A 26,432-nucleotide genomic window follows, 5' to 3' on the forward strand; every position below is an offset into this window, starting at 1 on the left:
TAGAGTCGATATATTTTTATGTTAAAGATGCTTTACAGGTAAAATACAAAAATAGGCCCTGGGAGGAGGGGGGGTCTGCCCCTTGTCAGCAGCTCCCAAGGGACTGGGGTTCAGCAGAGGGGTCACAGCTCACTTCCATCACAGCATGAGTGGGGGGACAGGGGCCTTGCTCTCTGGGACTCCAGACCCTGACCATGTCCTGCTCAGCAGGGGGTCACTCCCCACCCTGGGGGCCTGGAGCCCCTTGCAATGGAACCACCCTCTCCAAGTCCCGTGCTTTGCCCACTCCCCTCTGAGCCGGGGCCCAGGCCCAAGCACCAGTGCTGGGCTTAGTGTCATGGATACAGTAGGTGCCTGAGGGCTGGAGAGTGACTGAAGAAGCTGGGGGGCAGGGAGCAATTCTGGGGCTCCCAGCCTGCAGCCCGGGAACGGGGCAGGACGGGATATAAATATTGCAGCACGTAGAGTTTTACAAACATTGCGTGTCCTCACACCCGCCCTGCGAGGTAGGTCAGTCCGATCCAGAGTGAATGGATAAGACAAGACAGAGAGAGGAGGGACATGCCCAAGGGTGAGAAGTGGAGGCAGGGCTGAGAACAGAACCAGGAGTCCTGGGCTCAAACGCCCCTGGTCTAATCCGTAGGGGCCCCCCCACCTCCCAGAGCCAGAGATAGAATCCAGGAGTCCTGATCCAGCCACTCAACCGTGGGGCTTCTTTTAGAGAAGGATCTTGAAAAACTCCAAGCCAGCCCAAGGGGACCCCAGCCATTCAGCATTGTGTGTGTCAGCTCACCCCACCCCAATGGGTGCAGTGGGGGATTCACTCAGAGTAAGGTGTGAGAGGGACGTGTTAGGCGCATCCACACATGGGGCACTGCGGAGGGGATTGGGAAGGACAGTGTTATGACAGGCTCAGAGTGGTGAGCGAAACCCCACAATGGGCTCCGGGGGCAATTAATCATCACAGAGTGTAAACGCTAGGAGAGATCATTAACCCACCTGCCTAGGTTACAGATGGGACACTAGGGCCAATGCTGGAGCCATGGAGGGAAAGAGGGAGGAGGGCATCCCCGAATAGGGGGGCAGGGATAATCTCTTTACACAGGAAGTCAGAGCAGCATGAAGCAGGCAAGGGACCCTGGCTGAGCCAGAGGAGCGAGCCTAGATCAGCTGGGAAACCCACCACAAGACCCAGTGGTGTATACAACCTGAAGGGTCTGGTGCACCTGCTCCGGTGGGGAGACAATTCAAACTCTCCCCCCCCCCCCCCCCCGAGAATGGAGAGGAGGGTAGATGCGTGGGAAGGAAAGGTGGGCTGGGGGGCTGTGAATAGAACAGGCCCCTGACTGGCACAGGGCTGTTGCCTGGCCTGATTGCTCAGTGTGGTTTTTAGCAGGTGGATTTAACCCTCTGACCACCCCCCAGGGCAGCGATGCTCCAGGGGCAGCAGTAGGGGGTGGGCGCTGCCTGGCTGTCTGAGAGCTAAGGGACACGCCCCGTCACACTCACCCGCTGCCCGCAAGCCAGCAGAGACCAGCTGCTTTGAATGTGGGATGTGAACCATACAGCTAGGGGAGCGCAGGGCTCCAGCCTCAGGAACAGATGCATGACAAGAGATGCCCAGTCATTCCTGAGCGGCTCCCGAAGAATGCTGCTGCACCAGGTGGGGCTGTAGCTGGAGGGGGGACCTTCCCCCCAGCCCACCCTCCCTAAAGGGGGGGGGAGCAGTCCCAAGAAGCAGGACCGATCCTGGGGCTATTCTACTATGGTAGGTGGGGCATGGCCCCACTGCCCCACAAAGAAGCCTTTCCGGCAGCAGGTAAACAGAGGAGTGGGTCTCAGGGTGATGGGGCTCAGCTGGGACAGAGCCTGAACACACCAGACAGCTTCTGCCAGAGGGGGCGGGAGCTCCCAGCTACCCCAGCCAGGTCTCTGCCAGCAGGGGGCACTGCAGGCTGTTGATTCCTTTCCCCTGAGTGGGGCAGGGAGGGTAACAGGGGAGCAGGAGGAGGGGATGGGAGCTAGCCACCCCCCCTCAAGTTAACAGCAGCTCCCAGTCTCACACTGCCTTTGAGGGGAACTAGGGATCTCAACCTTGCTCGGGGCTGCAGAACCACCCGAGGAGCCGGTCCGCAGCCCCCCCATGCTGCCTGCCCCCGCCAGCCTGGGGAGGAGGAAGGATTAAAGCACGTGAAGGGATAGGGCAGCACAGTACCAACAGAGCAGCAGGGCAGGGAGCTGGAGTGAGCTGAGAATGCCCTCGGGGAGGAGTGGGCAGGCTGGTGCGGGCACTCTGCCATCCGCAGCCTGCCCGGAGCAGCCTCGCTCCCGTTAGTGGTTAGATCAGTGCTGACAGGCAGTGGGGTGGGTGTACCATATAGGTGGGGGGCGGGCGGGGGGCGGCACTCTGCTCGCAAACACCCACACATGGAACACAGGCAGCTGGGTTAGTTTAAAGGCACCGGGGTTATTGCCCCGGCGGGATGCTGCGCCAAGGGACTCCCTGGCAGTGGCCAGGTTACCCTGCTGACTGAAGAGGGGATAGGGGTGCCAGGCCCTGCACCTGCCAGGACACACACCCTGCTCCACCCCAGGGAGCAGTGCAGGAGCTGGGAATCCTGTCCATCTCCTGACCAGCACCCAGAAGAGAAAAGGGGCCCCCTCACTCCCCTGCTGCCCCCCAGGACCAGGGAGGGAGCACCCCCAAGGGCCTGTCCATCCCTGCAGCCTTCCCCAGGGGCACACAATGGCTCAGCTTCTTGCTCCCTAACGCCCAGCAGCTGTCCCCTCTGCCAACACTAGCACTGGGGGGGGGGAGGGGAGGAGAGGAGAAGAGTGAGGCTTTGAGCCCGACTCCCGCACGGCCCCAGGAAGGGCTGCCTACAGTGAGGTGCACACACAGCCCCGGGTGGAGGGGAGGGGTGAGGAGCCAGAGCTGGAGTGTTTGCCAGAGCGGTGCTGGAGCCGGGCCCGTGGTGTATCCCCTACCCCCTGGTCCACATGAAGGCAGCGGCCCAGCACTCCCTCGCCCAGCCCAAGGGCACAGCAGATCCAGTGTGGGCACAGCAGAGTCCTAGTAGCGCCCAACCTTGGCATCCCCGATGGCGCCCCACACGTCAAAGACGAACTCGTCGGGGAAGGCAAAGTCACCCAGCCGCTCATCCAGCGCCTCAGCGAACTCGTCGGGGTTCTGCTTGTCCTTCCCCAGCTCTACCATGGTGGCAGCTACAGAGAGCAGAGACGGGGGAGGGAGGGTAATGAGGAGCGTTCACTGCCACAACGTTACCTGTGGCTGGACGTGCCAGTCCTAGTGCTATCCCACCACTCACACCGACAGTGCCAATGCTTTGTGCCCTTGCCAGGAGCACTAGACACCCTGAGCCCCAGCGCCAACGCGCTGCTCTTGCCCACAGCCCTGGCTGACAGGAGCGGCCGAGGAGGCACGGCAGCTGGGAGCCCTGGGAGCCACTAGCCTGTAGAGCCTGCAGGGTTGATTAGCTCTCTCTGTGCCCTGCCCTGCTTCCCAGAGCACACTGACAAGCCTGCTGTAGCTGCCACTTCCACAGTAACCCCTGAAATGCTGCTCTGTGCCCCCAGGAGAGCCCTGCTCACCTCTCAGAGAGGGGAGACGTCTCTCCTCACACTCAATGCTGCACATGAGGGATGCAGGCCTCTGGGCCACTAACAGCAGAGCTGGCACTTAACTGCTGGGGAGTGTCCAGCTACTCCAGTCCCAGCCCCTCCAGGCAGGGGCGCTGGAGGGAGCAGGGGAGGAGCACTGGCTGTGGGGGGCGCTACTAGCAAATCCAGCCTGGGCCTCTCCCAGCAGGGCGCTCCCAAGCTGCCCAGGAAGGATTCCCATACTGGCGGACCGTGACGCAACCCTTCCCCCAACACCCCGATGCTTTGGGCACCCAGCCCCAGGGTGACTTGGGGGCTGCTTGGCAGGAGACTCACCTAGCTCTGTGTCGCGGATGCCCATGTAGCTCTCCAGCAGATCGTCCACCTTCTCAATGGCCCTCTCCTCAAACGCAGACAGCTGGGGGGCAGGAGAGCTGCTGAGCAGGAGACCAAGGCAAAAATATAGCTCCCCCCCAACCCAGAACCCATGGGAAAAGAGGGGCCCTCTAAAGCCTCTTCCAACCCCGCCCATTCTTGGGCAGAGGGGTGTGGGTGTTGGGGGCCAGGGCTGGGATAGCAGTGGGCTGCGTGTTGGGATTGAGGGGCATTGACAGGGCTGTGGGAGAAGACTGGGAAGCAGGTGCAGTGCAAGGATCGTAGTGGGGGAGAGCGGCCCCACATGGAGGACCTGTCCCCTCCCCACTCTTGGGACAGCTGGGACCTCAGCTCCCCTCTCATTCTGCTCTGGCTCCCCACCCGCAGTTCTCTCTGGGCAGAGGGCAGGGCCCAAGCAAACACTGAAAGGCTCCCAAGGGCTGATACCTACCTGCTCCTCCACGGTGGCAGGCCCCTTGGCCCGCAGCCGCAGGGTCCCTCTGCCAGTGCCCAGCTGGGAGCTACTGTTGTGCTTGCCCCCTGCAGCCCGCTGGCTGATCATATCTGAAACACAGCAAGGAGACGACCCCATGAGACCACGCCGGAGGTGGTGGGGGGGCAGTCAGCACGCTGGCCTCGCAGCCCAGAATCTCAGCCCAGCCCGAGGCACCGGTGCAGCCAAATGGGCAGCCACCCTCCAGCAGGAAGTGGGGCCAGGTATCAGACACCACCACCTGGGCACAGCAGGCAGGGTGTGCTTGGGAGGCAGCCAGGGTTGGGGTAGTGTGCGTTGTGCTGATGCCTCAGTCCCAACTCAGAGTGTGGGGAGCCCAGGGCCGGGATAGCTGGGGACTGGGATTGAGGGGCACAAGTGGAGCTGGTGGAGGGGAGCCCAGGGCCAGGATGGCCAGGGGCTGGGAGAAGATGCTGCAGGTTGGGATTCAGGCTGTTTGCAGTAACATCCACCCCAGGAAGCTGCAGAGCTGCCTTCCCCTCCCCCCATCTGCCCTGCTGGGTCCCACAGGGTGGGGCTCGGACCCACAAGACTCAACTGCGTCAGTTTGACAACACGGGATGGCAGAGGCACTTTGAGATCAGCATGTGGGACCAGGGATGCGCGGGGGTGGGGGAGAGACGGGACCCCTGGCAGTCACGGCAAGGCAATGGGCGCAGTGCGAGACCTCCGTTCGGCAAGGCAGCGCAGCCCTTGGAGGGTCAGGTCTCCATACTCCACAGCAGAGGGATGTGCTCTTGCTTCGCAGGGGGCTGGGATCCCTGCTTCACAGATAGGAAACCGAGGCATGGGGACAAGAAGCCACAGTGCAAGCCTCATGGAACCCCCAGGCCTTCCACTCCAGGCCATTCTGTCTCCTGGGTGGGTCTAGTTCTTACCAGCAGCAGTGTGGGATCCCACAAGCTCCTCTTTCCTCCAGTATGTGATCAGTTTCTTCCTGCCCTTGGGCAGCCTGGAATCCCCAGGGAAGCCGTGGTGCATCCTGCAGCAGCTCCCACGCCTGCAGGGACCTCTGTTCCAATGCACTTCCGGAGCGGCCAACATTGCCCCCGGACAGCCCAGTCCCCTTGAGCCGATACACGGCACTGGTCACTCCGTTTCCTCTCCCCACAAGGGACTGAGCTGCTTCAGCATCATCCCATTAAAACCCTCATGGGGCAACCAACCCAGCTGTTGTGTTTCTAAAAGAGACTCTCTATTCAGGCCAGTTAGAACAACAGCTGCCAGGGCCGAGGGGACCTGCAGGCTGCCAAAGGGTTAACAGCCTGTGATGCGCCTCTCCAGCCAATCTTTACTGTGTGCTGGGGAGATCCAGCCCCACTGATGTTTCCCACAGTCCCACGAAGTAAAAATAATCTGGGAAGATGTCATCAGATCAGCCACTTTCCTGCTTCTGACATACAGGGGAGGGGTCCCCTGAGCCCATTCCCTAAAACGCCCACGCTAGACACAGATGGCAGCAGGAATATGGTATAAATGCCTAGGCACCGGGCTGTGTGTTGCTCAGTCCCTGCCAGAAGGGGCACGGGAGAGCAGTCTGCTGTGCTCCTTTTCCTACCAGCCCCTGGATCCATTCCTTCCTGCTAGCCATGGTCTCCTCTCTGCCTCTCAATGACATTCCCAAAGCCCAGTTGCTGTGCCAAAGAGGTGCCCCCAAGTGCGGGGGGGGGGGAGGGAGGAGTCTGAGGGCCCCCGCTTTCTTGCTTGTTAGAGCTGTCTGGAGGCGGAGGGTGAAGGCCATGCAGCCAGGGTGCCGGCCATGGGAGCAGAGATCCTGTATGTGGAGCATGGATGCTGGGGCAGGCGCGGGGCAAGAATTATCCAAGAGGGGCTCCACTCGCAGGGTGCAGGAGGTCCCTTCTCATCGTAGGCTCTTCAGAGGCTGCTTCACTTGCAGTTTGTCCTTCACAAATGGGATGAGAGGCCCTGGATGTGCTGAGCCGGGGGCGAGGGACGGCAGCTTGGGGAAAAGGAAGATGGGGACACATGCAGCAACATGGCTCCCCCCACCTCACTGCCCCAGCCCAATACAGCAGGCTGTACACACCGCTGTAGGAGCCCCTATTTATTTCTGCATTAAATTCCATGTCATGCTGCCCTCACACTCCTCGTGGCCTGCCCGGGCAAAGCTTTTGGAGGCAGCTGGTGCTTTGCCACTTTTCCACCTCCCCATGCCCTTCGCGCAGGGGCAGAGAGGACATTAAATGCGGAGCAGGGGAAGGCCTGAACTCCTCAGTCCAAACCTCAGCAAAGGCTAGCTCCCGCTACCCAGTTCTCTGCTGCTGTGGCCCACGGCCCGGGAGGAGGACAGCCCGATGAGTCTGCCAAAGTGAGCAGCAGCGAGACTGGTAACTTAGCGTCCTCAATAAACGTCGGCGACGAACGAGCTCCCGCGTCAGGCTGCCTGCAGACTCCGGCAGATGTCCTTGCTATCGGGTAGGCTCGACAGCTGTGGCTGTGAAGAAACCCCTCAAGAAACTTTGGTTTGCCCCTCCCCCATGCCCCATTTAAAAAAAAAATTTCTGCAGCAGATTGGAGCCCAGATGACTTTGTGGGTGCCCTGCTGCCAGGACGCAAGGGGCGGGGGAGCTGGTTATTCACCCTCCCATGCCAAGCGAGGGGAGCAAGCTGAGGCAGACGCACCCCTGCTCTAGGGCTGATGTATCGCTCATTCGGTGTGGAAGACAGAATGCCACGTTCAGTTCTGGCCCAGGGCGTTCATTTTGAAGTCACTTCTTCCCTTGATCTACAGATTTCCCTCTGGGAGAGACGGGGACGGTCTGGCCTTTGTGGCAACTGCACTGTTGGGGATTGTATATTCAGTGCTTTCTCACCGAACATGGCAATAAATGCTCTGCTCTTTAGGCCACTGCTCTCTGCCCTGTGCTTCTCTCCTGTCCCCATCCTCCGCTCTCGGCTTCTCTCCCTCTTCTTCCCCCTGCCCCACCTCCCAATTCCCACCCTGCCTCCACCACAGAAAGTTGGCGCTGAGACAGAAGTGCAGTGCTGGCAGTTGCAGACGACACCACCGGGAGACTGGACTGAGGAGTGAGCACTCGCCTGCACCCGGTTAGCCATAGTCTCAGGCTGTCAGCAGAGTCAGCCAGCAGTCACTGCCTGGGTCACATGAGAGCTAGAACCCCCTTTGGGGTTTTGGGGTGATTTTTGAGAGGAGGGAAGCAGACACTGTGGACGTGTCCAACGGTCACAAGTCTCTCAGGAAGGCGAGGTACAGCCTGGGGGCCATATGCAACTCCTCCCAGGACTCTGCCTCCAAGAGCGGATCCCGTGGCCCTGCAGCATGGGGCGTGGATGCCTTAGCACCAGGGACACGAGAGGGTACGGGTTCCCCCGACTGTTTGTAAGGCAGCTAGAACTGCTCTGCCTGGTGCATTGGGGTACAGGAGTTTCATGGGGGAACGCACTGCTTGGTTATTTACAGTCCCGTGCACCTGTTCCCCAGCTCTCTGGCGCTGGCCCTAGCAGCTGCTCCTTGCCCCTCCAAGCACACACTAGCGTCTGTCTCTTATGGAAAACACTGCTTCCCTTCCCACGTTCCAAGGAGAACTCCTTGGAGCAGCAGCGGCCACCACAGCCTGGCAGCGGCTGGGCTGGAGGAGCCATGACACCCCGCCCATTACCAGTGTGGTTAGCACAGTATGGGCTACGGGAGAGGGAAAGGCTCTGGACTCAGACTCAAATATCCTCCAGCCACATCAACGTGTCTGGGCTGGAGCCGCAATCAGAGGATGGCGTGCCGGGCCGGCACCCCACCCTGCCGCGTGTGTGCCTCATGCACAGACGCCAGGCCAAAGCCTTGAGAGCCAACGCACCACCTGTGGGGAAAGGACGGCGCCAGACACTGCCGCGCAGGCTGCTCTGTGCCCCGGCCAAGTGTGGGCCGTGCAGGCAGACTTCTAGGAGATCACAACCAAGAGACCTCCGGCCCCCATCTACACTAGGACCAGAGATGATGTAAAAAGCGATTGGCCCAGAGCCGGCATAACCCCTTGGGTGCCCACACAGCCACTGTCCCTGCAGCCCCAGGCACTGAGCAGCCCCTGTTCTGCTGGGTGGATGCTGAATGCCATTAAGACCCCTGGGACGCCTGGCTACCATACACCCGGAGGACAGGGTGACAGGGAGGGGCCATCACCACCACCACGTTCCTATTCTGCCTCTGGCGTTTAGGGCAGTGACGAAGCTCCTCCACTCCTGCCTGTTTCTGGCAAGTCTTTCAGTGGTTCCCCAGCTGTGCCCCAGGTTTTTCAGCTCGGCTTCCGCAGCTCTTCGCCAGGTTGTTTTCGGGCGGCCTCCTTTTCACTTGCCTTCAGGTGTCCATCTTATTGCTACTCTGGTGATGGAATCAGTTTCTGTCTGAAGCACACGGCCAATCCATCTCCAACACCTCCTGGCAATGATGGTGCTCAGATCCTCTTGGCTGCACTGTGTCAATAGATCTTGATTTGAGATTGTTCTGGGCCAAAAGATAGGGAGGATTTTTCCGTTTTGGGGCTATCATTGGCGGGCGCTGTTCATACCCCACGCTCCATCTATTCAGAGCTTTAACATGGGCTGCGTATGGGCTGGTACCGGCGGCCACTTCTTACTGGTACACCGTACTGGCCCACTTTCACCCCTGCATCTATTCTCCCCCAACATACAGAGAGAATCACTGATCCAGAAGCCATGGGAAGAGGGGTCACTGGCCCCCAGGTCAGCCTGCCTCCGCCTCCCTGCTAGAGCCCTCACAGGGCAGGGAACAGCACTGAGCAAGACCAGCCTGGCCCCAGCACAGAAGCCCAGTTGTTCTGCCTCTGCTAACGGGAACATGGGCTTGGCTCGTAGTGGGGATGGAGCTCCAGGTGTTCCTGGCTTCCTGTCATCCCCCCACTTCCCCCAAAGCTGGGAGGGGGTGGCTGTGTTAAACTGGGAATGCAGAGACACTCCCTTGCCTTTCCAGGAAAGCTTGGCTCCTTTCAGACAGGGAGGAGTAGTTTGCCTCACATGGGGAGGCTGGGGTTCTGGCCTCTGCCCTAGAGCTCACAGCCAAGAGAAAGAACAGCCTTTCCAGTCATGCACAGCAAAGCAGCGGGCAGGACAGGGCACAGAGCCTGCATGGGAGGGGAGAGCAGGGCATGTCTGCGCCAAGACTCCAGCGCTGGCAAAGCGTGGAGACCAGAGGAGCCGCAGAAGGTCACATGACCAACATAGTCTAATAAGTGCAAGACTGGAATAGCAAGGGCACTGGCAGAGCTGTGGGGGGAGGGGGCCAGGGCTGGAGAAGCAGGGGGTCTGGGTCAAGGGGTACTGGCAGAGCTCTGTGTGAGGATGTTGAGGTGCACCAGCAGGGCTGTGTGTGGGGGGAGCCCAGGGCTGAAGGGCACCTGCAGGGCTAGAGAAGCAGGGGGTCTGTGGGTGGGGGCTGAGGGGCACCTGCAAGGCTGTATGTGGGGGGAAGCCCAGGGCTGGAGAAGCAGGGGGTCTGTGTATGTGGGGGGGGCTGAGGGTAGCAGCAGGGATGTGTGCAGGGAGAAGGTAGGAGGTGCTGCAAAGAGGATGGAGGGGCGCGGGCACAACCGTGCTGCCTGTACATTAGTCTCATTCAAGAGCATTGAGAGAATTCTCCCCAGTCTCCCCAGCCGGGGCAGGGGGCTGGCCCCTGCCCAGATCACGGGGAAGGTCCTGAGCACTCTCAATGGGGGATAACAGCCACTTAGTCCGGGGAGCTAGAAATAGCCAGCGAGAGAGGTTAAAAGAAGAGGCTGCTCCAGGTTGCCCATAGAGGGGAACAAATGAAGTGAGCTGGCCTAGAGCTCTTCCCCAGAGGCCAGCACTTTCCCTATCAGCAGCTCTCACAGCGTTCCCTCCAGTCCTGTGATCCAGGGCTGGCACAGAGCCCAGCGGGCGGATGCCTCTCCGGTGGGTTTCAACAGGAGGTGGGAACTGAACAGGGCCAGCATAGGATGAACCAGTTCCCCACCTCCCTGCTTCGATCAGAGGACAAGAGGCTGCTTGTGCATTTGTGCAAGGAGCTGGTGATCTGGGTCCTCGGCAAGAGCCCGCGAGCTGGACCAGGGCCCTGAAGCACAAAAGAGCTGTCAAGAGCAGTAAGGGGGACACGGCAGGGGTAGAAGGGTGCACCCAGGAGGCCACCTCCAGGAGAAAGACCTGTAATGGACGCCGCACGGTCCCTCAGGCCAGGCTGATGGAACGCAGAACATCCCCGCCCTCTCCTAGAATCAAGCATGACCTGCAAACAGGTTGTAACACCCAGGTTGGGGTGCACCCACTGCTGCCCTCTGCTGGATACTATCAGATCTACCCCGGCCCTCCCAAGTTACGTCTCCCTCTGGCAGCTCCAGAGGTGAAAAGCCAGTCTACTCTTGGCAGCTAGCGGCGCTCTCCCTGCGCTCTAGCTGCCGGCATTCTGAGAGAACAGCATGGAGCTTTTCTTCCCTCACGCCTCGTGCAGAGGGTCCCGTGCGCACTGGAAGGCAGGGCAGGTTATGAGGCTGGATTGAACCGCCAGTGAGTTGGGGGTCCAGGCAGCAGAGCACAGGGCTGGCAGGACCGAGCTTAGTTTAGCTTTCTCACATTTGCTTCGCCAAAGCAGAGCCAGCGAGCATCGGCACCTGGTCTCTCTCCAGCAGAGCCGAGCAGAGGAGCCTAACGTTCACGTGCACAGCCAGTGCCACGGAGCTGTCACTAATTAGCATGGAAGGAACTGCAGGGAATGAACAGGGGCACGGATGCTGGTGTGAGGGCTCCCGAAGTGCCAGAGATGAACAGATGCAGCTGGTACCCGGTAGAAGGAGGGGAGAAGAAAGTTGCCAGATTCCAGAAACCAGGGATGTGTATGTGGGCTGAGAAGTATAAGCCAAGGAGGAAATAAAGTGAAAATGATCTTCCTTCCCAGATCAGAGTGAGTCACTCAAGGAGGAAGGAATTCGTAGTGGCAGGCTGACCTCGTGGATGAATGAACTGAGACACCAGCAGCAGGGAAAGTGATGAGACTGGGAGCTAGGACTCCTGGGTTCTATCCCTTGCTCAGGGAGGGAGCGCCGCCTAGTGGTTAAGGTTGGCAAACCAGGACTCCTGGGTTCTGCTTCCACACTGCCACTGCCTCGGTGTGATCTGGGGCAATGTGAGGGTAGCAACAATGACCCAGCCCGGGGCTTCATGCAGCATTTGAAGAGCACCTGGAGAGCCTCAGTCTGAAGGTGCTACCAACAGCCAAGGAATCCGGAATCAAGGACTCTCGGAGAAGGCGGCACAGACAGAGGGTGAGGTCGCACTGTGATCAGAGGGAGTCTGCGCGGAATAGAGCTGACAGGGCTGGAATCCCCATCCCTGGGGTACGTTGGGGAGCCACTGACAAGGCCAGCACTGGATAACACACACAGGGGCTGGAACAGTCCAGCCCGGAACCAAGTTGTCTCCCCCTGGCCTTCAGCACCATCCTGGGGACCTAGCTTTTCCCCAGGCTTCACTCAAAGCCCTGTGCTTTGAGGGATCAGTAGGGAGAGAGCCTTCACCTTGCCAGCTGCTGGGGTTGAAACAGGCCTGTTTGCTTAGTGAAATTCAGGACAGTGAGTACAGACTCCTTTCCTCAGGCCACCATAGAGATGGGGGGGGAGTGGGGAGGGAGTGAAGAGAAAGAGGGTGCAGATCTGCAAGGCAGAGTCAGCCCCTCCCACTTGTCCTGTGAGCAGCCTCCTCTCATCACTGAGTACACAGAGGGTCATTCACAGATACCTTGGCAGGGCCACCTACCCCCAAGTCCAAGCAGAAAGGGGTCAGCTTTACAGGCTGGCTGCCTGAAGGCCCACTTGTAGGCTCAGTAGCTACAGGAATCTCCAGATCCCGTCTGCCTTGCATGGCAGAAGCCTCCTTTTCCCTCTTGCAATATGAGGAAGGGTTCCTTGCAGTAACGTGGCTGGTGAAGCCCTACCCTGAAATTAAGCAACAGAACTGACCCACCTCTCAACCAACCCTGTGCACAGGCCATCTGGCTAGGAGCTGCAGTGAGGTTACAGTGCCACCTGCTGGCCACCACGCCACAGGACACGTCACTCAAACCTCAAGCAGCAGGTCTCACCCTTTTTTGGCTCAGGACCCATTTGTAAATGTCGATGGGCCTGTTGTGACCCAGCACATTGGCTGGGGTGGCCCTGAAGGAGGCTGCAGAGCCACCTTGCACTCACCTTGCAGCAGCAGCAGCAGCTCGAGGGAGGCAAGCCCAGCCAGACCCATGGGACCAGAGCCACCGTGTGGCCCTCTGAAACATTCCGGCGACCCGCAGATTGGAAAACCCTGATGCAAAGCCCCTCCCCACCTCCCATTTAATGGCCGAGTAGGACAGAAGGTAATGGCCCTTAGTGCCCACAACAGCCAGCAGAGCTTGGGCCTTTGGGCTATGATGAAAGGCGCTCTCAGATAAGCACCCAATGCGACTCCTCACTGAAGGAGGAAGGACAGAACGTGCAAAACAAAGCCCAGTGCGTTCTGTGCTGGACTAATTGCCTTGGAGGCTGAAGGTCTCAGCAGGGCCAATGGCAAACATACCACCCCCTGCTGCCGGGCCTCCCCCGCCCCCCGCACAGGAGCGGGCCCGTCTAGAGAGATGGGGGAGCTCAGTCTCTGTGGCGTGCTTGGTCCTTTCTGCTTTGGCTGCCAACAAGGGGAGCCAGTTACTTAGCCATGAGCCAGGGACACCTGCCCTACTAGGACCTGGACTGAGACCTACCGTGTTCGTTTTACACATGTCGGGTGGAACCAACTTGTTACAGGCCTCATGCTCCAACTGTCCTGAGCCTGCCAGTGGCCACCCCGCCTCATCTGCCCAGTGCAGTCTGTGGGGCTCACTCACCGAATGCCTTCCGGGGCTCTGTAAGCTTCAGCGTGAAGGTGCGGCCTTTGGGCAGGTCCTTGAGCATCTTGGCAACCTCGTAGTGCCGGCAGCCGACGAGGCTCTGTCCGTTGATGGACTCGATCATGTCGCCCACATTGATGACCTGGATCCGATCTATGACGCTCCCTTCCTTGATCCTCTACAAGCAAGAGACAGGCTGGTTGGCTCACAGCACAGATGGCGGGTCCTGGGGCAGTTTTCTCCCCGCAGCTTCCAGGAGGGCAAGATGCACTTGGACAAGAGAGTGTGAACAGCAGCACTTTCTCTGCTCTACTGCCGTTCAGCACAGGGGTGTGCACAGCCCTTTGTATTCAGCAAAGCTGCCCAGAACCCCATAAGACAGGTCAATTGAGACTGAAGCACAGAGACATCTCCAGGGTCACAGAGCGAGTCAGCAGCAGAGCAGGGAACAGAACCCAGGCTCCCATCAGGCCACAGGGCCTTCCCTTTGTAGTTAGTCTCACACACAAGGACAAGCTTGGTCCTTCCTTAGCACATTAATGGTGACTTATGTACAAGGGATCATGATTTGATCATATTTATAAAATACAAACAGAATGAAATCCAGACCAGTGATATAAATACTCGGTGCTTTAGAAGGGCCAGTTTCCCAAAGCGGAAAACAATTATGAGCCACATTAGCTGAGAGGAAGACTGGGTTTAAGAACATTACCCGATGGCCATAAAGCCACAATTGAGGAAGAAGACTGTATTGGTTACAGAATGACCTGGTTTAGTGGGGAAGTGAAAACAGCTATAAAAAAATAAAGAAATAATGTAACAAATGGAAGAAAGGAGAAAAGAAAGGGAATATAAGTCAGAAGTTAGGAACTGTAGAAAACTGAAAATGGAAGCAAAGAGTCAAGGAGAATCTATCGCCAGCAGAGTTAAGGACAATAAGAAGGAGGTTTTTTTTAGTATATTAGGAACAAAAATAATGCTAACAATATTGATCTATTACTAGATGGAAATGAGAGAATCATCAATAGTAAAGGTTTCAGAGTAACAGCTGTGTTAGTCTGTGTTCACAAAAAGAAAAGGAGTACTTTTGGCACCTTAGAGACTAACCAATTTATTTGAGCATAAGCTTTCATGAGCTGTAGCTCACGAAAGCTTATGCTCAAAACAAAATGGGTTAGTCTCTAAGGTGCCACAAGTACTCCTTTTCTTTTTATCAATAGTAAAACAGAAAAGGCAGAAGAGAACAAATTTTTATGTTCTGTATTTGTGGAAAAAATAATGATGTATTAATATCCTAGGTTAACACTCTTTCCACTGCACTAGTATCTCAGGGGAATGTTAAAACAGCAGCTACTAAAGTCAGACATTTTAATATCAGCAGGTCCAGATAACTTGCAACCAAGAGTTTTAATAGAGCTACTGAGAAGCTCACTGAACGGTTAATGTTGATTTTCAATTGGTCTTGGAAGACTGGGAAAATTTCAGAAGACTGGGTAAAGGGTGACATGGGTAGTTATATGCCCAATCACAGGCATGATAATGAAGCAGTTGATATGGGATTTACTTAATAAAGAATTAAAGGAGGACAATGTAATTAATACCAATTAACATGGGTTTATGGAAAATAGATCCTGTCAAACTATCTTGATTTGTTTTTTAAATGAGATTACAAGTTGGTCGATAAAGGTAATAGTGTTGACATAATATACTGAGATATCTAAGGTATTTGACTTGGTACCGCATGCCATTTTGATTTAAAAACTAGAATTACAAAATTAATATGGTACACTTTAAATGGACTAAAAGCTGGTTAATTGATAGGTCTCAAAAAGTAAGTGTAAATGGGGAATCATCATCAAACAGGTGTGTTCCTAGTTTGTTGCACAGGGATCAGTTCTTGCCCCATATTGTTTAACGTTTTTATTAGTGACCTGGAAGAAAACAAAATCATCACTGACAGTTTGCAGAGGACACAAAAAAAATGAGGAATGGCAAATAACGAAGAGGAGAGGTCATTAGAACAGAGTGATCTGGATCGTTTGGTAAACTGGGCTCAAGCAAGCACTGTGTGTTTTAATGTGTCTCAATGTATACATCTAGGAACAACAACAACAAAAAATGTAGGCCATACTTACACAACAGGGGACTCTATCCTAGGAAACAGTGACTCTGAAAAGATTTGGGGGTCAAGGTGGATAATTAACTAAACATGATCACCCAGTGCAAAATTGTGGCCAAAAGGGCTAATGCCATCCTGCAGTGCATAAACAAGGGAATCCTGAGGAGCACCAGAGAGGTTATTTTACCTCTGTATTTAGCACTGGTGTGACCCCCGCTGGAATCCTGGGTCCATATCCACAATTCAAGAAGGATGTTGAAAAACTGGAGAGGGGTCAGGGAAGGGCCGCAACAAGGATTAGAAAACCTGCCTTATAGCGACAGACTCAAGGAGCTCAATCTATTTGCTTAACAAAGATACACTTAATGGGTGACTCGATTACAGTCTGTAAATTACCTACATGTGGACAAATAATTTGATCATGGACTCTTCAGTGTAGCAGTGAAAGGTCTAACATGACCCAATAGCTGGAAGTTGAAGCTAGACAAATTCAGACCGGAAATAAAGGTTAAATTTTTAACAGTGAGGGCATTTAACCATAGGAACAATTTACTAAGGTTCCTAGTGGATTCTCCATCACTGAACATTTTTAAGTCGATACTGGAAGGTTCTTCAAAAGATCTGCTCTGGGGATTATTTCGGGGCAGTTCTCTGGACAGTGTTTTACAGGAGGACAGACTAGATCACAATGCTCCCTTCTGGCCTTGGAATCTAGGAATCATACATCCTTTCACAAGGGCCTAGAAACCCAACGCCTCCCACTAACCAAATGGCACCATGAGACAAAAGACCATGGCATTAGGAGGCATGATGATGGACAGTCCTGGTTTTACCAGCTGGAGTTGCTGCAGAGTCTACACATCTTGTTTATTAACTCAATAATATTTAATTAGGCTCCCTTGTACCTCTACCCAGAGCACTTGAGACTGGCTCTATAAACGAGTCACCTCAGCCACTGCTGTAATGCAGCCAACTATTGGGTAACAGCCATACTGCACCACTGCAGTGATTTAGACTCTGGAATTGAAGCTTCTTAGGGAAGGTCATTAGCTGAGAATTAGCGAATGCACCACAGTACCAGGGGATCTTTTGTAAGATTCCAAAGAGGATTTGTGCTCTAATACCAAAGCCTGCTCTGTTGGCAGGGCTCTATTCTTTCCATCGGATCCACTAGTTTGGGCCTCTCTCATTTACTTGGAGGTTTAGAGTCTGATCAGGGATGTCACTATCACTGTGCTATGGGGGCACAAAGGGGTCTCTTTGCCTCTGAGGGAACTGCTGCAGCTCCTAGCACCTGGGAAAACCATCTGGGACACAGAGCATGTGAGAAAGTGACAAGGCAGGAGAAAGGACTGGGGCAGCCTCAGGTTAGGAAGGGATGGGTGCACTGATTCCCTAGCTCCTTCAGAGAATGACTCCAAGTGAGGTTTGGGTCAGAGTAGGGGACGGGAAGCAGGAAGAGCTGTAAGCTGAGTAAAAAGAGGCGGTTAGGGGCCAAAAGCATCCTTTAAAAATTGGAAGTTAAATCCTACTGAAGAAAACAAAAAGAAAAACTATCAAGTCAAGTGTAAAAGTATAATTAAGCAGGCCAAAAATGAATTTGAAGAGCAACTAGTAAAAGACACAAAAACTAACAGCAAAAATTGTTTTAAGTACAGCAGAAGCAGGAAGCCTGCCAAACAATCAGTGGGGCCACTGGACGATCAAGGTGCTAAAGGAGCAGTCAAAGAAGACAAAGCCATTGCAGAGAAGCTAAATGAATTCTTTGCATCAGTCTTCACTGCAGAGAATGTCAGGGAGATTCCCACTCCTGAACCATTCTTTTTAGGGGACACATCTGAGGACCTGTTCCAGACTGAGGAGTCAATAGAAGAGCTATTGGAACAAATAAATAAAACAAACAGCAATAAGTCACCAGGACCAGATGGGATTCATCAAGGAGTTCTAAAGGAACTCAAATATGAAATGGCAGAACTAACTAACTGTGGTATATAACCTGCCACTTAAATCAGCCTCTGGACCAGATATTTGGAGGACAGCTAATGAGACATCCATTTTTTTAAAAAGCTTCAGCGATGATCCTAGCAATTACAGGCCAGTAAGCCTGACTCTACTACCAGGCAAACTGGTCGAAAACAGAGTAAAGAAAAGAATGATCAGACACACAGATGAACACGATATGTGAGGGAATAGTCAACGTGGCTTTTGTAAAGGAAAATCATGCCTCGCCATTCTATCAGAATTCTTTGAGGCGGTCAATAAGCATGTGGACCACAGTGATCCAGTTGATATAGTACAGTTGGTCTTTTAGAAAGCCTTTGACAAGGGTTTTTAAGCAAAGTAAGTAGCCATGAGATAAGAGGGAAGGTCCTGTCATGGATCATTAACTGGTTAAAAGATATGAAACAAAGGGTAGAAATAAATGGTCATTTTTCACAATGGAGAAGGGGGACCCTGCTATTTACCTAAGGATTTGTACCGTTCAACATTCATAAATGATCTGGAAAAAGGATTGACCAGTAAGGTGGCAAAATTTGCAGATGATACAAAATAACTATCTTGAGTAAAGTCCAAAGCTGACTGCAAAGAGTTACAAAGGGATCTCACAAAGCTGGGTGATTGGGTAATAAAATGGCAGATGAAATTCAATGTTGATAAATGCGAAGTATTGCACATTGCAAAACATAATTCCAACTATACATACAAAATAATGGGGTCTAAATTAGCCGTTACCACGCAAGAAAGATCTTGGCGTCATCGTGGATAGTTCTCTGAAAACATCTGCTCAATGTGCAGTGGCAGTCAAAAAAGCTAAAAAGAATGTTAGGAGCCATTAGGAAAGGGACAGAAAATAAGACAGGAAATAACATACTGCAACTATATAAATCCACAGTACCTCCACACCTTGAATACTGGGTGCATTTCTGGTTGCCCCATCTCGAAGAAGATATATTAGAACTGGGAAAGGTACAGAGAAGGGCAACAAAAATTATTTAGGGGGATAGCGAGCTTCCATATGAGGAGAGATTAAAAAGACTGGGACTGTTCAGAAAAGAGACGACTAAGGGAGGATATGACAGAGGTCTATAAAATCATGACCAGTGGAGAAAGTGAATTGGGAAGTGTTATTTAGTTCTTCTCATAACACAAGAACTAGGTGTCACTCAATGACATTAACAGGCAACTTGTTTAAAACAAAGTTAACACACAGTCAACCTGTGGAACTTGTTGCCAGTGGATGCTGTGAAAGCCAAAACTATACAGCGTTCAAAAAAAGAACTAGATCAGTTCATGGAGGATAGGTCCATCTATAGCTATTAGCCAAGATGGTCAGGAATGCAACCCCATGCTCTGGGTGTCCCTAAATCTCTGACTGCCAGAAGCTGGGACTGGACGATGGGATGGATCACTTGAAATTGCCCCATTCTGTTTGTTCCCTCTGAAGCATCTGGCACCAGCCACAGTTGGAAGACAGGATACTGGGCTAGATGGACCAGTGGTCTGGTCCAGTATGACTGTTCACATGGCTCAGAGTCTCTGGGACTAGGAGCGCCACGTGATCAGGTTTGCTGCTGAGGTTTCTATTCTCCCAGAAAGACCCACAGCATCGCTGGTGCTCGGGGGCTCATACTGCAGCTCTCTGGGGATGGAGAGACAGATAGGAAGGGAAGGAGCAAGATAAGACGCCACAGTGTGTGTCTGGGAGGAGCACCCCTCCTCTCAGAATATGCACCCCACCCACAGTCCAATCAGCCAGTGACAGGGCCTCCTGGGCACTAGGATGGTGTGAGCAGAGGTCAGTCATCTGTACCTTAATGAACGCATAGCCGGCTCCATTGTCAGTGATGGTCAGGCCCAGGGCCTCCTCGGACTTGAAGACCTCCACCTCCTTCCTCTGGCCCTTCGTGTGTGCAAAGATGAAGTCCTCCAGACCGATCTGGCCACCCAACAGCTTGTCCATGTCCACTTTGTGGGTGTTTAAGGTGCAGAACATCACCTGGGAGGCGGGAAGAGAGATACAGAGTGAGGAACTCTGGGGACCATAGCTTCCCCCACTGCCCACTCAGCATCTCTGCTGGGAAGGCCCCATATCCCCAAGGTTATGTCAGGATTCTAGCACCAGCCCCACTGGGCTCAACCAATTGGGCAGAGACCTCAGAGTGCATATAGCCACTGAGCCCAGAGTCATTGACCTGCAAAAAGCCAAGGGCACAGCACAGCCTGACACAGGATGCTGGCCCACGAAGCCAGAGAAGGCACCAACGCAGAGGGCCCACCCCACTGACTGGCTAGACACTGCCAGGCTACAGGGCATCCTCTTTGAGCTCCCCACCCTGCAGCCTGGGTGCTCAGCACCTACCTCAGCTGGTGGGATCTTGAAAGCCTCTGCAATTTTGCTGTACAGCTCCTTGACATTGGTGAAGCCCTCGATCCTGCCAGTGGGGCTGCCATGGGCCAGCTGAGTGTGGAACACCAGTCGAGGGCGGAGGCTGGCAGGAGGCGGTGGCAGGCCGGGCTGCAGGGCTGCCACACTGCCACCACTGCCCACCTCCACCCCACCCAAGCTGCCACGAATGGGTTCAGCCTCCTCATTCTCCACCAGCGGAGGGGCCTTCTTCCGGCGGCCTAGTCCAAGCGGCATGAGGGAGGAGTGGCCAGACAGCAGGGAGTTTCAGTCACCCACAGGAGAGATCTGTAGGAAGCAAAGGGAAAAGATGGTAGGAAATCGGCACTGGAATCAACAACAAAAACCTAGGAGTACTGGCTGACAGGGTGTCAGGGAATGGGACATGCAGCATTCCTCCTCTAGGGCATCAGCTCCAATCCAGCCCCAGATCAGGGAGCCTGAAAGGTAGGGGAGTCACACTTGTGGCGTGACAAAGCCTGTTTCAATTCTGTTTCATCTGCATGGCTTTAGCCACTTTTAAAATTAACCAGAATAATGTAAAAAGAGGAGTGACAGCTTTGGAAGCTCCCTGCCCCTTGCCTACCTCCCCCAAGACCTACTGTACAGCCCCAGACCAGTGCTCTCCTGCTGGGAGCCAGCAGTCAAGTGGCAGCTCCTGCCAGACCCCCATGCACAGCTCTAAGTTATGGAGAGAGAAGTAGCCATAGGTATTTCTAGCCTGCTTTGAAAACACATTCAGTACAAAGCTGTCTAATGAGTAAGCATCAAGTGATCTCATGGCTTAGCAGTGGCCCTGCATCTCCATTCCACTAGCCAACACAGGGGAAGCAGCATTTCTGATACCAGTGGTGCTGGGCTGTTCACACGATTCCTAGTGCGGCAGTGCGTGTGGGGTATGGGCAGAGAATGAAAAGTATAAATCCCGGAGTCCTGCTCTTCAGGGCTGAGCTGCTGGGGAGGCAGAAAACACCCACTGGGCCTGACCCCAAGTAATGATTTAAAAGTAAAAAATAAAAATCAGTGTAGTTGCCACCTGGAAACAAAGTAAAACCCCCAGGCCCTGCTGGCAAGCAGAGACGACAGAGTACTGCAGAGAGCAAACCACAGGGAAATGCCAGCCCAACTGCCTCCCAGACAAAGAAAAATCCATGTCAGGCCCACAGAGCTTTCCTTGCTGCCACAGCAGGACATGAATACTGACCCTTACACTCCAAGCACACTCCCAGGGGAAGTGGGATTCCACAGGGGCTCAGCAGGATTGAGGATCCTGGTGCTGCTCGCTAGGAATGCCCTGACCCCTGAAGCAAGTACATGGAGGAGGAAGGGGAGGCCTCGGCGGGAGTCCTTCCAGACCCGGAGCCTCCAACGTCTCTGTTCTGGAATGAGGGTGGAGCGCACCCTGGCAGGCTGATTCAGAGCAGAGAAACCGGCTACTGGGCGTTCCTCAGAGGGTGTAATGGCAGAGGAACTCAGCCAAGCCTGTCAGTGATTACTCCATGTCAGGAACCTGCTCAGACCAATGGATCCCAGCACCACCCAGGGCAGAAAGATGCCTCCAGAGCTACCACCCACCATCCCCCTCACCCAGCCCAGAACCCACAGCTCCTAACAGCACTCCCCAAGAGAGGATTCAGCTCATGCTGCAGAATTTCTCTACATCCATGTTCTCCCCCTAGCTGCCCAGCTCACTCAGGATCCTCCTTATACCCTATTCTGTGCCCACATCGGTCTTTCCCCTACTTCCTCCCTTCCCTGTCTCCTCCTCTTCCTTATGCTTACTAGTTTCACCTCCAGCTCTTTGCTTCCTGTCTCACTGTGTCTATCACTCTCACAGAGCCAGAACTTACCCTAGCCCTCTTTGCCCATTTTAAATCCTAGTTTCCTGGGACATGGTTCTTCACTTCCTGGTGCTAAACAGCCATTTAGCACCACACCTGTTTGGGGATCTTGGGACTCAGCTGAGACCTCCTGCTCAGACAGACTCAGCACTGAATGCCTGTCTTATTATGGCCAGGCCTACCATAACTAACTCAAACTATTCTAAAGAGCAAACAAAAAAAAAAATGCAGGAGGCCAAGTTCTTACAGGACCCAAGTGGCCAGATAAATTGACCCCCTATTTTAAAGTTTCAACTTCAGAGTATTACTCACTTAAATCAATTTAGAGCTACTACCTCTTTATGCCTAACTTTTGCACCTGCCAGAACTGGCAGATCACTTATTTGTCTAACACACAACCGACAGTTGTGGGGCAGGCAGGACAACACTGCCAGTATCTGCTCTACTACTTCCTTGTACAGCTATTCACAGTCCTGTCTTTGCATTTAGGGAGGAACTAGAGTTCCGTTTGCAGCTATCCTGCCCAGCTTTTGAAATGCTAATACCATAAAGACATTATATAGACACTTGTTTTGTTTGTGTGCATACGGACCGAGCAGCTGAACAACTGTTACGCTCCACCACAGAAGTGGCTGCATTTTCAGCAGAGGCTGAAGCTATTCCCTTCTAGATTGCAGAGCGTTTGCTAAGTAAATACAGAATGACTAATGAGCATTTGGAACTTTAGGGCAAAGTTGTTAGGAAAAAAAAAAAGATTCACAATTCAGATGAATAAGGAAATTTGATGGCTGGAAATGCTCAGGGGGCTTTCCCCAGCTGCTGGGTCTGGGGCCATCTGCTGCCAAGTGGAAGGAGATAACAAATGGTGCTGCCCATTAAAGTGGCAGCAGTTTCCTGCCCCAGGAACTTGTGACTAGTGACCCCTCTGTGGTGACAGAGCTGGGTGGGGGGCCTAGAGGCATCAGACGGGATAAAAAATAAGGATTCTCAAATTGCCCAGTAAAAGTAGGGCACCGTGTGCATGTTTGTATGTCCTGACTGATCTTGTGGCTAAAACACAGACATGGGACTCAGGAGATCTCAGTTCAGATGCCCAGTTCCAGCCTAACTCACTAACATGCTGGGCAAGTCACTTTCCCCTCACATACATCCCCACAAAAGGTACCTCAGTTTTCCCTTTTGAAATTGGAGAGCAATACTTCCCTACTTCTCACGTGAGGCTTAATTCAGCACCACCTGGCAATTCGGGAATTTGAAGGGCAAAATGACACATGGATAGTTTTGTTCACGGACATAGAGGGAATTCTATGCATTCAGTGACTGGGCTCTGGCTGCTCAACCATGCATATTGAACTTCTACTAATCTCTTCCCACCCACCCCCCCACCCCTCCCGCTAAACTGCAAGTGCTGCAAACCCCAGCAGTCCCTAGTACCTTTCTGTGGCAGTGAGAGAAAACTAATCCCCAGCCTGGCTGACAAGAGATTATAACATGATCCGCCAGAGCTAGAACAGCAGATGCAGGGAAGGAGCAGCACCCGCTGCCCTCAGTGAACACACCTACCCAAGCATTCCCCACCATTCTCTGGGAGCCCGAATGACCATGGAGTGGGATTTGATTTGGGGGATAATTAATTCAGTGGTTTACCACCTGTAGTAGAAAGGCTGCTGTGTTTTTCCCTGACTCCTCAGACAGTAGAGGTTGTTGAACTCATTTGAGGGATGATCAACACTAGGAATGATTATTTCTTTTGTTTTGTAGCATTTGTAGTCTTCACTGTGTTGCCCCCATGCCACACTCAGAGGAGAAACAAACACCTAAAAGGGTGATGTTAGTTCCCGTTGCTGCACTATGCACCAGACACTCCTCTGCAAACCTCTCACCACCTGCCTTCATTAGATAGGAAAAGGTAAGGGGAGGAACAGGCTAGAAGATACTAAATAGACAAGCAAACATGGGGAATCTCCAGTAGATTTTGCACAGCAAACTTTGAACTTAAGTCAGAACCTTTTGATCTTTCACACGGAGGAGGGAGAGGGGGGGTGTGTGTGGAGAAAAACCTAAATCAAACCCAAGCCTAATTTACAGGGTGCTGCCCCCCGTTCTGCATGGGCATTTGGAGATTCCACACTGCCCATCTCTATATTAGAACCTCTGATCAGCAGAATTCAAAGTGCTTCAGACATACATCAATTAATCCCCACTCACCCCCCCAGGCTCCCAAGTCTCTTTACCCATATTTTCCAAATAGGGAAACTGAGTACAAACAAGACTTTCTGGTCACACAGGGAGTTGACGATGACACTGTGAATATAACCAGGAGACCTGGCACCCAGTTTCCTGCTTTAACTGTTGTCCCTGGTCTCCAAGTACAGCCCAGCACCTCAAACATGCATTGTATCCTGCACAAGTCTGCAGGGCTGGGACCCCTATGCATTTGCACAAAGCGGGGAGGGGGAGCTCTGTATGGTGGTTACAGGAGGGTACTGAGAGCCAGGACTCCTGGGTACTATTCCCACTGCTTCATAGCCTTCAGTGAATCCCACACGTACCGTGAGCCTCTGCCTCTCCCCGGCATAAACCCCACAGGGGGCACCCCCATCCTTCCGTGCCACCAATGCCCCCCCTTAAGGGCACAGCAACGGCACCCCCCCCACACCTCTCGCACATCGCTTGACCCCCTCAAACACACTCCAGCTGGAACCCCATTGCCAGCCACAGCATCCCCTTCCCAAAGCTGGAGCCAGGGGACCTCCCCATCCCCCTCCAAGCTGAGGCCACCCGTCTCCCGTCTCAGAACTGGACCCCCCCCCGCTCCCATCCCCCCACCCTCGGGCACCTCCCCCCGTCCATCCCCGCTCAGAGCTAGACCCCCCCCCCGCTCCCATCCCCCCTCAGAGCTGGACCCCCCTCGCTCCCATCCCCCCACCCTCGGGCACCTCCCCCCGTCCATCCCCGCTCAGAGCTAGACCCCCCCCCCCCCGCTCCCATCCCCCCTCAGAGCTGGACCCCCCTCGCTCCCATCCCCCCGTCCATCCCCGCTCAGAGCTAGACCCCCAACCCCGCTCCCATCCCCCCTCAGAGCTGGACCCCCCTCGCTCCCATCCCCGCTCAGAGCTAGACCCCCAACCCCGCTCCCATCCCCCCTCAGAGCTGGACCCCACCCCCCCGACTCACCCCGTCCGCCTCCCCACAGAGCCGGTCCCGACCCTCCTCCAAACTCCGGCCGGGCGCAGCCGGGGCCTGTCGCTCGGGGAGGGAGGGAAGGCGGGAGCATCGCCGAGCCCATTAGCCAATCACAGCACACCGCGCAGACCCGCTGGCCAATCACAGCTCGCTCTGCAGGACGGGGAGGGGAGCTGGGCGGGCAGGTTCCGGATCCACGGTGCAATGGAAGCGTCCAATCCAAACAGCAGGGGAGAGACCATCCCAGGAGATGGGGGGGGAGGGGAGATACCACCTAGGAGCCCTAGGGAGAGTGGGAGATACCATTCAGAGGTGGAATAGCGAGATATTATTGAAGAAGGGTCCCATGAAGTGAGCTGTAGCTCACGAAAGCTTATGCTCCAATAAATTGGTTAGTCTCTAAGGTGCCCCAAGTCCTCCTGTTCTTTTTGCGGATACAGACTCACAGGGCTGCTACTCTGAAACCTGAAGAAGGAGGGGAGCTGGCAGCAAATGCCTCCTAACCACTTCTGCCCCAGCAGCTTCCCCTGGCCAATCACAAGCAAGAAGGTAAGGTCGAAACTAGCCAAGCAGAAATTAGCAAGCAAAGGTATTGGCGGACTACCTGTACCAGGTGCTTTGTCCCCTCCTATCCCCAAAATGACCAGAGTCCACAGCCTAGCATGCTGACCAATACTGTCTCTTTGCTTCCTTGTTTGCAGTGTTGTAGCCATGTTGGTCCCAGAATGGGAGTGACAAGGTGGGTGAAGTAATATTTTTACTGGACCAACTTCTGTTGGAAGAAACAAGCTTTCAAGTTTACACAGAGCTCTTACTTCAGGTCACTGCTTCCCTGTACTTTTGCCTGTCTGTGTCTATCTATCTGATTTTTGGCTCTTTGGGGGCAGGGACTGAGTGTTCAGAGGCTGTACAGCATATAGTACAATGGGGTCCTGCTGATAATAGCTCATCTTAACTAATTAGCCCCTCACAGTTTGTAGGGTAATTTCCAACTTATCTGTGTGTGTATATATATATATATATATATATATATATATATATATATAACTATATGTTCCATTCTATGCATCCAATAAAGTGAACTGTAGCTGTAGCTCACGAAAACTTATGCTCTAATAAATTTGTTAGTCTCTAAGGTGCCACAAGTACTCCTGTTCTTTTTGCGGATACGGACTAACACGGCTGCTACTCTGAAAACTGGTCTGTGGGCTGGGGCTCCTAGTCAAAGATCCCCTGATCATCCAGCTGATGCAGTTAAGGCATGTACGTTTCATGGGCAACAGTACACAAGGAAGCGATTTGGCTAGCCCCATCTTCAACTGACTTTGACTGCCCAACATGATGGACTAGGTTCCCATTTTGTAGCTGGAGGCTCCTAGCCACTACTGTAATACACACAAATAATTGTACTGTTTGCAAGCTAGTAAGGGAGGTGTGCATTTGACATTCCCTCACTTTGGTAGCTAGTGCCTTTTGTTCCAGCAGATATTAGAAAC

General features: G+C 53.9%; 1 protein-coding gene across 1 annotated transcript; it reads right to left on the reverse strand.

The window, feature by feature from the left end:
- Nucleotides 1-25,083, reverse strand: GIPC1 (GIPC PDZ domain containing family member 1). Its single transcript, XM_007069166.4, has 7 exons — nucleotides 24,928-25,083; nucleotides 19,865-20,197; nucleotides 19,316-19,501; nucleotides 13,383-13,563; nucleotides 4,448-4,560; nucleotides 3,958-4,039; nucleotides 1-3,225 (listed from the first exon to the last, which is right to left on the reverse strand). Exons 2-7 carry the CDS (start codon nucleotides 20,144-20,146, stop codon nucleotides 3,074-3,076), a joined length of 996 nt encoding a protein of 331 aa, XP_007069228.2. The 5' UTR covers nucleotides 20,147-20,197; nucleotides 24,928-25,083; the 3' UTR covers nucleotides 1-3,073.
- Between the last annotated feature and the right edge of the window lie 1,349 nt (nucleotides 25,084-26,432).

The sequence above is a fragment of the Chelonia mydas genome, chromosome 20, assembly GCF_015237465.2.
Source record: "Chelonia mydas isolate rCheMyd1 chromosome 20, rCheMyd1.pri.v2, whole genome shotgun sequence".
In the NCBI taxonomy this organism is placed as follows: domain Eukaryota; kingdom Metazoa; phylum Chordata; order Testudines; family Cheloniidae; genus Chelonia; species Chelonia mydas.